Source organism: Saccostrea cucullata, unplaced genomic scaffold, assembly GCF_032062105.1.
Source record: "Saccostrea cucullata isolate Sc308-1 unplaced genomic scaffold, CSIRO_AGI_Scuc_v1 ctg666, whole genome shotgun sequence".
Lineage (NCBI taxonomy): Eukaryota > Metazoa > Mollusca > Bivalvia > Ostreida > Ostreidae > Saccostrea > Saccostrea cuccullata.
Genome location: NW_026919713.1, coordinates 48,703 through 60,806, shown reverse-complemented (window position 1 = coordinate 60,806; position 12,104 = coordinate 48,703). Strand labels below are relative to the sequence as shown.

The 12,104-nt window shown below is 30.9% G+C and overlaps 1 protein-coding gene across 1 annotated transcript; it reads right to left on the bottom strand.

Annotated features, from left to right (window-relative positions):
* Nucleotides 1-6,446: 6,446 nt before the first annotated feature.
* LOC134236440 (cerebellin-1-like) lies at nucleotides 6,447-7,108 on the bottom strand. Its single transcript, XM_062718623.1, has 2 exons — nucleotides 6,934-7,108; nucleotides 6,447-6,832 (listed from the first exon to the last, which is right to left on the bottom strand). Exons 1-2 carry the CDS (start codon nucleotides 7,106-7,108, stop codon nucleotides 6,447-6,449), a joined length of 561 nt encoding a protein of 186 aa, XP_062574607.1.
* Between the last annotated feature and the right edge of the window lie 4,996 nt (nucleotides 7,109-12,104).

Below are 12,104 nucleotides of genomic sequence, written 5' to 3'. Positions count from 1 at the left end.
TGATGACATAACTTCCCAAAAAAACATAGTAGCAATTTAAAAATGGCTATTTATGCCGAAAAAATTGTATGCACCTATTATTCATCAGCAAAGGTATGTATTTATGTCCAACAACTGAGTTGTAAACAAAGTGGTACATCATGTACATTATCATGCTCATAGAAAAACTAAATGTAACAACCTTGAAAAGAAAGAGTAAACTTTTTCCTGTAGACTAACCTTGATAGCAATATATATTGTATTACAATCATACTGATAATAATCGATTAATTCTCTGCTGAGAGGATTCTCTTTGACGAAATTCTACATGTTCCGGGATTCTACCAATTTCATCAAATGAAATATTAAAGAATAAATCTATTAACTCCATTACAAAAGATAAAAATGTCACATGTATAGGACATACCGCTATTTGTAACACGTACTTTGTAGCAACTAAGAACTATTGTGATACTCTTACTTGAAATTGACTGCAATGAACATGAAATGAAGTTGCCATTATGTTTAGATGTAATAGGGCATATATACTTTAAAACAAAACAGTGAAAATATGGATAACTTCGACCCATATGCATTCATATAAACTCCGCACAAAACATGAAGATCAAGCGTACGGGTAACTCTAAACTTAATGAAATCCTGCTACATTAGACACAAATGTCATAATGTGCAAACAAATAGATAACTACCTCTTATTGGTATGTATGTAAAATCTACAAGTATACTAGGAACAAACTCCTTTAACATAGGTATGCCAATGCACAACAAATTTAAGCCATTGATCTTGGTAAGTTTCTTTCTTCGACAACAGTTTATGTCGTGTTAACTTAAAAAATCTCCAAATCAAAAAATCTAACACGACATAAACTGTTACTGGTACAAAGAAACCCTTAGCCTTGTACTTATCTTATATATGTGGATAGGTACAAATAAATAATGAACCCTAGACTCCCACACAATAAGAACATATATGCGGCCTACTCTGTACTATTGCTAAACACCGTATGTAGGCACATTTAAACTTTGTACCCAAAACTCCCACACAATAAGTACATGTATGCGGCCTACTCTGTTCTATTGTTAAACACCGTGGGTAGGCACAGATAAACTTTGTACCCAAAACTCCCACACATTAAGTACATATATGCGGCCTACACTGTACTATTGCTAAAAACCGTGGGTAGGCACAGATAAACTTGTACCCAAAACTCCCACACAATAAGTACATATATGCGGCCTACTCTGTACTATTGCTAAAAATCGTGGGTAGGCACAGATAAACTTGTACCCAAAACTCCCACACAATAAGTACATATATGCGGCCTACTCTGTACTATTGCTAAACACCGTGGGTAGGCACAGATAAACTTGTACCCAAAACTCCCACACAATAAGTACATGTATGCGGCCTACTCTGTACTATTGTCAAACAACGTGGGTAGGTTCATATATAAATTTATACCCCTACAAGTCCACACGATAAGTACATTAGGCAGAAAGAATTTCGATTAAATAATAAACAAACTTGTGAACTAAACAAAAACTCTGTACCGTAGCTCCATTTTATCAAGATTATAACTTTAGGAAACTGATTCATATGGTAAATCTAAATCCGTATAACCGTGTCTAAATGAATAATTTCTACATAAGACCGAAACCACTGTCATTAGAAGAACGAACAAATGTATAAATTCTATAATTTCCACAGAAACACGAGCTAACAAAAACTTGCTGTGTAATTTTTAATAATTCAAAAATATTAAATGGATTGACTTTGAAATTCAATTCTTGCTTTTAATGAACAGAATTTGCTGACAAGCTTTATCTATATAATCTTTAGTATTCATAGACTTCTCAAAGCATACGCAACACGTTGTGCAATAAAATGATTAAGAATACGATACTGGCCTTATTATTAAGACGACTGAATTATCTGCATTCCTAAACATCGAAACCACGTCCGCATTGGCTGGTCGTGCAAGGGGGTGCAGCACAGATGTACATCAACTCGACTTGATAGCTCAGGTTCATCCTGAAACCTCTGTAGCTCTAAAAGTGAAACCCTGACAAAGACCGTCATGATCTCCAGCTGCGTATTTGTTTTCCATCAACGCCATCCTGCAGATACTGCCTATGACGAATATTATCACAACTTCTCGCCAAACAAATCCGTGTCTCCATTGATATAAATGTGTTCAATTTTAGTCGTTTAGTTTAACAAACAACAAAAATCAGAATTCACGCGCATTATGTGGGTATATGTGAATCTCTGTCCTTTAATTAACGAACGAATGCCAGTTCAAAACACAACACAAAGTTAATCAAGTCCAATCATCAGAAAAATATACTCCACATGACTCCACATGGGCATTGCAAAATCTGCACATGTGAATAACACGCACGTCTATCACAAATTGTGGGCAACACCCTCGGTTAAGTAAACAAAAAATAATTTCAAACAGCACAAATCTTGCAAATTGTGACAATAAACAACAAATGATGGAATAAGAAAGCACTTCTCTTGGTTGACTATAACGATCACAAAAAATTGTAATTTCTTCAAAATAGACGTGCTTCATGTTAGCGGTGGTGAGCGCGCGAGTGTGAATGACTCGCTGAGCGAACCACGTGACCTAACACATTCTATTACAATTAATCCCTCAGGCAAGGCGTGGATCTGAGAATTTTCACAATTTACCAACGTAAATGTTTCCGGAAACCTCCAAACAAATTATCGCATTAAATACATAAATACAATTATTATTCTAATAATTGTTGTTTTATACCGTAATATGGCAATTTTAGAGTTATCTGGCTTCGAAAAAATAAACTTTGTAATTACTACCTAGACCAATCGAGATGGTGAACTTTTTTGAAATTTCAAAATTTGGTGACTTTTTACATTTACTTTCATTTACTTGAATGAAAAGGAAATCCCTAGGACAGAAGTACAAAAAATATGGAAAAAATTTAATAATTTAGCGATTTTCCAACAAATTCCCGTAGGGTCCAATAATAAAGTTTGACAACATTTAAGATGACCCACTAAGAAATCGGGGTGGTAAACATTTTTTAATCCTAAAACAATAAATATAACATTAAAAATTAATTGTCAAAAAATTATCAAAATCCCTAGGGCAGAAATAATTAGACTCGGCCTCGTTAAATAACTTTTTTATAATCAGTATCAATAATAAATACTAAAGTATCCCCTTCAACAATAACAAACTTTAGCCAAAGACCGCCCTTGACCAGGAAAACAACTACTGAATAATTTTATTTGGATATGTCTGCACTTCCTTATGTATAGATAATTTTGTTAAAAGGTTGTCTTCATATTGAAAATGTTGAAAATATGATAATGTATTCAATTTTTACTTCTCATATCATTTTAAGATTCAACAATCTGTCTTACATATAACCATTCGATTTCAATGACGTCATGGCGTAGTGGTATGAATACGGAATTGTATAAAGTATAATGATCGTGAGTTCGAGTCTCACAGTTTTTCATGTTTGTGTTTTTTTTCTGTGCATCTTTTCTATGTCTTTTTCTTCTTTATGATATAAAAAATGTGAGAAATATATAATGCAACACAACACCTTAAAAGTATCTCGGGAACAAACAGTTCTAAATTATTTTAATGACCCAAAGTCACAGCTGTTAGCTTGTCTTATTTTTTTTCAGATTTTCTAAATCTTTTATTTAGAATAAAGGTAGTGAACAAGTTAAACGATTGTCATGTAACAAACTGGCAACTTTGAAAATATTAAACTGGTTCGCAAATGATAACATGCATGCAGTTTAATCTTGAATTGAAAAGGTTCATGTATCTATAAATAGAAACAGGTGATTTCCTTATAAATACTTAAATCTGCTGTGTCCTTGGTAAGACAGCTATGGCTCATTGAAATGTTCTCTGCTGCTCCGTAGTGCTAAAAGAAGCGTATAGAACCCAAATTTTTTCTTACATTTTTTATTAAGCTTTGTGTGAAGATTCTAAAAATATACTTTACATAAAATTTTCAATACTTCAACAGGAAACAATCTACAAGCCATATTTTTTTCAGCAAACCATTTTTGATATAAATTATTACCCTTGGGATGGTATTCAGTCTTTTTATAAAAAAAAAATACATAAAAGTCTTAACTGATTTTCCTTCTTGTAGGTTAATGTACATTTCTAAAATTGAATCCCTTGAACAGAAAGAAATAAAACATGATTGAATTTCTTGCTTCAGTGTGCAATATAGAGCCGATTTGAAAGTCTTTTGTATGATTTTATATTGTATTACTGATCTTCTTTATTTGTCGGTAAAAAAAAGTGTGGCAAGCTTCGTTATCCATCATTAAACATGCATCATATATTGTCACCACGACCTCCTATTTGTACTGTCTTTATTTTATTGCAAACCATATCCCAGTCCTACAATTATACAGAAGACTGGTTATTTTATAATAAGAATGTAGTTTCTTTCATATCATTATAGAATTTGATTTTTTGGTGTTATGTTTATTTGAATTTTGTACCACCATTCTTATGTCTATTCAGCTATGAAACAAATATAATTCATTTTATTTCAATATCTGTTGATTTATCAATGAAGAATAAGAAAGTGTGTGCCAAGAAAAAAAGAATGCGTATGTCATGTAATTAATGAAGTTCTCTCGTGTTGGTATTAAGAGAGAATTGCCCTCCAGATCACAGTTGTACATTGAAATCAAAACAAATCAATTACTCTAAACAGGTATTTATTCCATGATGCAAACAAAGCCAATGCATGGAGATAATAATTAAGAATTAAAAAATGCTCCGCAAGTTTGAGAAAAGAAAAACTTTCAATATGATATTTTAACATCAAAACAGTATTTTAAGAATGAATTTGTGTCTGAAAAAGTTATGTTTTGTACAAGTATCCTGATGAAGTCAAAATGTTCAACACAAATAGCAATTCAAGATAATTAGGTCACCTTTAAATGAAATACCGTATTTGATTTGAGCGGTTATACATGTAGTTGAGACTTATTTTACTCTATTAAAATGCCCCCTTTTAATCCAATATCATATCCCATGCAATGTGTGTACATGTAGGTTTTGTGTGGAGGTAACTGCATGAAACTGATCTTGAAAAATTCTTCACTGTTTTGTAAGATACACAATGCTTAATAGCATATTATTTCTTATATTGTTTGTGCACAGGCTGCGCTGATGTACAAGAGAATGATCCCTGTTCTGTATACTGTAAAAGCACAACTATTCGTGTGGGATAAAAATTTGATTATTTCGTTGTTAACAATTATTAACGAAATTAAATCCCATACGAATTTTTATATGACTATATATTGAATAATTTTACTTTCAATACAACAAAATTAAATGCCCATGAAACTACTTTTTGATGACAAATCAACAAAATTTTATCCCCACGAAAATTTGTGCTTCTACAGTATTCAGATGATTATAAAAAACAATTCAAGTAATTTAAAATGTAAATTATTATTTATTTTATTACTTTTGTAACGTAATATTATTTAATTAATTACATGTCTTTGAAAGCCTGTAATTTAATTTAAGAAATAGTCAAAGTAATTGTAATTTAATCAATTACTTTTTAAAGTAATTGAACCCACCCCTGGTCCTACATATAGTAAATAGATCATACAATAGCAAATACAGATTTTTCTGTACAAAACAGATTTCTGCTCACTTTTAGCTATAGTTTATTAAATTGATTGGAAACTATGTGGTAAAGTATCATCAAATAGTCATTGTTGATAGAAATTAAACTTGTTGCATACACATCGTTTATTCCTTAAAACGTGGGATAGTGAATTTTTGAAGCAATGGGTTGTGTGTATATTTTTCATTCTTGAAATTTTAAGGATTTAGGAAAGAGTTAGGTTCACTTTATGCATAAAATGGCCCTGTCCTTATATCATTTAATAAACTATCACCCTCTTTCCTATTTCATGTTTCAAAATAGAGACTTTGTGCCTTCATTTCATATATTAAAATTTCTTTTTGAGAATATAAGTATAGCCAAACGGGCTTTGAGAAAATGCAATGTTTTTGAATTCTGCAGAAAACATGCGTATTTGACTACATGTGTACCTTCAGCAAAAAATTAAAATATGGTTATTAATCTTAAGAAATAGATCTTTCATTCAGTAATTGCATTTTTTGTATCAGAGGTTGTGCTCTATATGAGATTTTGAAAAAAATCTTCTAATGTTAAACAATTTTCATAGTAATTTTCATGATATCTGGTAAATGACACATTTTGTGGCATCATTATCTACATAGCTCATAAAATGACAAAAATAATGTTTTTCAATATTGTTTTAAAAACCTCATCTTTTCCAGTTCATATTTATTTAATTGACAAGACGATTTATGATACTTATTATTTGTTTATTTATTTTTTCCTTTTTTTGTTTTTCATAATTACAACATCAATCCAGAGAAAGAAGAATATACGTGGTTTACAGACGCTGTTCCAGAAAAACATTTAATCGAGGCCTTGTCTCCTTTTTCCATTCTTACAACAACCATTTTACTGCACAACATATGGATACCATGATTATTATCATGACAATTGTTGTACATCTTAATTTGACCATTTAGATAAAGAGCGGTGTAAGCGGATTTACTGTACACCTTCAATATTGTCCAGTCAAAGATGTACACACCCGGGGCGGTGAAAACCCCTTTAACTGCGTTAAAACCTCCTCCAATATTCAGATAAACGTCTCCAAACATGACGATGTTCCCAGTACTTACTGCCTGGACACTTCCGTTGGCTTTAGCATTGAATGCAATAACAGTGTTTCCTAGGAATTGAAATTGAAAAAAAACTCTTAGTTTCTTTGATATAATATTAATGCATGTTAATCTACAAATAAATATCGTAAGATTTATTCCATTTACTTACTATTCTCTGGCTTATTTTTGCAATTATCCTTGACATATCCAACAGCCACGCATGTTTTGGCTATACTGTCATAGTCGTCCCTGAAAGATTTAAGGCTGGGCCGTGGTGATACCTTCTCAGTAGCTGAGTTGTCAAGAATAGCACTCAATCCCACAACAAATATTAGGATCTGCATTCTATATTAAAACGATAAAAAAGATAATTTTGTAACTCTAAATAGTTTGCCATCAATCTTTTAAAGTACCGAAATTTTTCATGCTATTTTTTATCTTATTTTAATACGGTACCATAAATGCTTAATACTATTGGAGTGAAAATTTATTTATTTCATTTAGGACAAAGTAAAAATATATAGATTTTACTTTTTTTCTTTTTTGTGGAGCTATTTTTATTTCAATCCTCTATAGAAACATTGTAGCTAAGCACCTAGGTCTATATTAATTTTTATTAATATTAAGTTATCATTTAATTATTATCATGGAAACTATCACGTTATCCTTTAGTTATTATCAACGAAACAACTAAACAAAAGTACGTGCCTCACCTGTTTTAGTGCCTTAGATTTTTTTCTAACATTAGTAGAAGATGCTACATTCTATTTATCGTCACCTTATATATTTAAAACGAACATAGCGTGATATACTACAATTTGGTAACATATTTAAGGAATAAGGTATCATTTTTTGAGTTTTATTGAGATGTAAAACGGGTTGGTCATCAACCCGAAGTGCTTTATGGAAGATTTGATCATGTGCCAACCCGTTTTACATCTCAATAAAACTCAAAAAATGATAACTTATTACTTATATTTACATTTGTGACTTATTCATACTTTATATTTGCCTGATTGTTACTTTGAACGTGTGAAATGCGTTAATTTTTCAAACCCAACGGCATGTATGTAATCCACTAAACGCGCGCCGACCCTTTATGACGTCACAGAGAAATTACGTCAAACGTTTATCCAAACGTACATCTATGACCTATTGACCCCATACCTGTATTTATACAGTTATAAAAACGCTTGCCTTCAGTAGTGTTTTATAAAGGAAAACATTTGGAAATGTAAATATTGATAAATATTAATGATAAAACTTTAATATGTATTTCTTAACTTTATTTAATTTTCTGAAACCTCTAAAACATTTATTTCATAGAACGTCCTTCAAGCGTTTTTTGCAATGAAACCCAAAGAATATCACTGTAATTTGGTAAAAACGCATTCACAATGGGGTAATTATTCAATAATTGCAAGATCCTTCAAGCATGTCCGAGTCATATAAAGAATTTATGGTGTTTACATGAAATTTTCCCACTAAAACAACGTATAAGCAGCTTTCAGTGTCTGGTGATCTCAACTATGAATAAAAAAATATTTCATTTAGCCAAAACTTTAAAATTCAATTTTAGTTCAGATCTTGAATGGGTAGGTATGATCTGGAAAATGCCTTTGCTTCTTTACAAAGCTCTAGATTTATTTTCTTGAGCATAAAGCCTTCGGGGGAAATTTAAATGCACTTACATGCACTACAATCATTTGTACCTGCTATTTCTTAAAAGAAAAAAATGTCAAATGAAATCACAAAGAGATTTTACAATGAGTTTTCTTTGATATTTTCAGAAATATCACGACAATTTTAAAATTTTAATCAAGATTTGATTTTATCTCTTTTTTGAGCTAGTATTGGTATATTTCTGTTTTATTCACCTTATTTTCTAATACTATCTGGGTTTTTTTCCTAAATAATTCATTTCATAAAAATATAATTGTAATTCTGTCATAAAAGGGAAAGGAATCATAACATTAGCACAATCACTGTTTTGGGCATCTCTTAAGGAGAATTGTAAAACTCAAATTTTATTTCATAGATCTGTAAGCTTCCTCAGCACCCTGTCAAATGCCAATCAGCTTACAGTGTTTCCATCCCCTGTAAATTTAGTTTATTATATTCTATCAGGACTACTCATGAAATCCGTCCACATATAAAAGGGGGGGGGGATCCTCCGTCCGTCGCATGTATTTAAACGCCCTTGATAATTTACTTCACATTCCTGTAAATCATAACCAAGTTCCATTTCTCGTTTCAAATATTTCATTTAATAAAGACTTCAATGAAATATAACAAAACAGTCAGTACATCTATATGAGTCTAAGTCCTAGCTTAACATCTCTGGCCTAATAAAATACAGTGGATTGCCGTGTCCGTGCGGTGGAGAAATTATACACTACTTAATTTGTATTAGTTTACATTGTTTTTTTTCATACCTAAGTCGCTAGTAATTTACAGTCAGTGATGTTGATGACGTAATATGATCTATAAATTCTATTCGATATACATAATAAAATAAGTTCAACAAACAATTTGTAATAAAAGGGACACACACAATCCATGGCGTAGTAATACAATAATGCATACACAAAAGTATTACGCTAAACATTCAAGTTCCAAAACATTTCGTCAAATAAAACATAATTAAATGACAATACTGCAATATTAAAAATAACATTTAAGAATCTATTATGAATATTTGAGGACACGGACAGTGTTATTTCGATCAGATCAATTGTAAAACAACAATGTTTATGTCACAGGACTATTTTCTTCGTAAGAAAGATGGCAGGCGCCCAATTTACAATACATGTGATAATGCTGAAATAAGTAAGTAAATTACAGTCGTAATGTGGTAGATAATGGTGAAAAACTGACATACAACATCTCAGTATAACTGTCCCTTACTGTCTGTTCAACGATATCTCACTAGATCGTCTAGTAACACAAAACAGCATTTGTTTACATTACAATGTCGAAGTGCAATGTGTATTGCATCAATAATTCAAGTAAACAATAAGATAATGAAATAACATGAACAATAAAACATTTCTTATAATTTACAACTGGATGCTACTTTACATCACTAAGACACTCCACCATCAGCCTGTGATTAATATGCAATATTCTTAAGTCCAACCACCATGCATATTGCAGATCTTTAAGACATCCCTATTAATTTATGGTTTCACAATATAGATATTTGATTTCTTTTTACTAAAAAATAATTGATGGAAATAAAATCATTATTTGTGAATATTTTTTTTAACTTGTGGTTAAAATTTTCACAACATATAGGGAGAACATGTTAGATAATCATATTTCAAAGTGAAACTGAAATTCTGTGAAATCACTTATTTTTGTGGGGGTTTAATTTTCGATGTTTTTGAAGTATAAAGAGACCCACAAATTTATGCTCATCACGAAATGTAAATTTTCAAATGTACGACTACTAAAAAGTTCTTCATCCACGAAATCAAATCCCCATGAACCAACATTTTTTCCTCAAACCACGAAAATTTGACCCCACGAAAATATGTGATTTTACAGTAAATTGGTAAATCTTAGAGAAATTAAATAAATGTATTTAATTTTGCCCAATCATGAGTAAATTTAAACTTATCCCAACCAGCTTTGTTTAATTATTGGAAATACATGTAAATAACATTTGACGGAGAATACTAGCTTGATAAGGTGTAATATGGGCTAAAAATATTTGATTTGACAATCAGATAGATTTTTTCATTGTTAATACAAGAAGGAGGCAGCAATTTATTACTATTTACAGGGTTATTTGTCCCGTGTTATTTTCGCCCCTCCACACTTGCAATCAATTTTGTCTTATTTTAAATTCTACAAGTCAGAGTTTTGTTTAAGAAACCATAATGTGTTCTTTAGTTTTGCACCGTTGTAAATTCACCCACCTGCTTAAAGGGCGAAGGGGCGAAAATAAAATGTGGGCGAAATTTACCCTGTATATAGTACAGTATGTTTTATTCATATTGTGTTTTTTTTTTTTTTGTTTTTTTTTTATTTTTGTTTTTTTTTTTTTTTTTTTTTTTTTTGTTTTTTTTTTTTTTTTTGGTGGTGGTGGGGGGGGGGGGGGGTGGGGGGTTCAGTTTAATTTTAATCGGAGTTGTTCCAAATACATAAAAATAAATTTTCCTCAACTTTCGGAATTTCATTCCATTTCTCTTTTAACTATGATTGACAAAAATGAACTCCCTACTTGTGACTAGTTTTGTGGAGTTTTCAACTGTAGGTTTAAAACATATTCAGAAATAATGTATTTTATTTTTCATGAATAATTTTTTATTTAAAAAATTAAAAAGTGTACCCAGCCTTTTCTTATATATTTATCAGTCATTCATATTATGGATTTATTTATAGCATGTTTAAAACTTTAAAACACTTTATTTGCAACACTATTTTTTTATTTTCTCTGAAAAAATACACAAACAAAACATATAAGATAATAATGAGCTAATCATGGTTTTTCTATGTTGAAAACATTTTTAGAAAGGGATGACATTAAGATTTATTAAATAAAATTCTGGTGTGGCATTCCTCCTTAAGACAAAATAATCAATGCATATACTGTACTAACAATTCAAAACTTCTACTCTTCCCAGATACTTGTTTCAAAAATGGCTTTCGTTTTAGTAATAGGGTACACATTGATCTCCGAAAGGTCACAAAATTTCACATTTTTAGATTTACTTAATTTTATTCGAATTTCGTACCGACTCTATAGATAATTTGTTCCAACACAGACTGTAAACTAAATTGGCTGATTGACATTCCCATATCAAATGTACTGTGCATACATGTAAATATCATAGAAAGGCCTTGAGCCCTACTGTGTTTCCCTCAGTAAACACTAACTTCGAAAGTGACAAAATTTTAAAAACACTAATTAAAGTAAATTTTGTATTTATTTCCAATTAGGAATCCTCTTGTGATTTCCTAGCATGCTCTAAATCATAACAAGTGTTGTATGGTTTGAAGAGAAATATCATATAAAATTCATATTCGCAAAGTTTCAACAGATTTAAACAGTGTTCTAACAAGTATAAGAAGAATATAAAAAATGACTAATATCAATCACTCTCTAGAGTCCATGGGGACAATACAAATTGGGAGCAAAGCAAACACAGACTTTTTCAAACATCAGAGGTAAGATCAGGTGTCATGAATTTTTTTCGAAGGAGTAAGCCTTCCCTGTCGACCAGTTGCATTCGACGTGTGCTCCTCGCCATAAGCAGGCAATCAGGAATAACCCGTAGTTTCAATGTTTAAAATAATGTCGAAGATTATTCTAATAATTCACAAAATATTTTA

Coding starts and splice junctions, on each gene's coding strand:
- LOC134236440 (XM_062718623.1), bottom strand. CDS start 7,108: ATGCAGATCCTAATATTTGTTGTGGGATTGAGTGCTATTCTTGACAAC. Junction 6,833..6,933: donor CAAAAATAAGCCAGAGAATA/GTAAGTAAATGG, acceptor TTCAATTCCTAG/GAAACACTGTTATTGCATTC.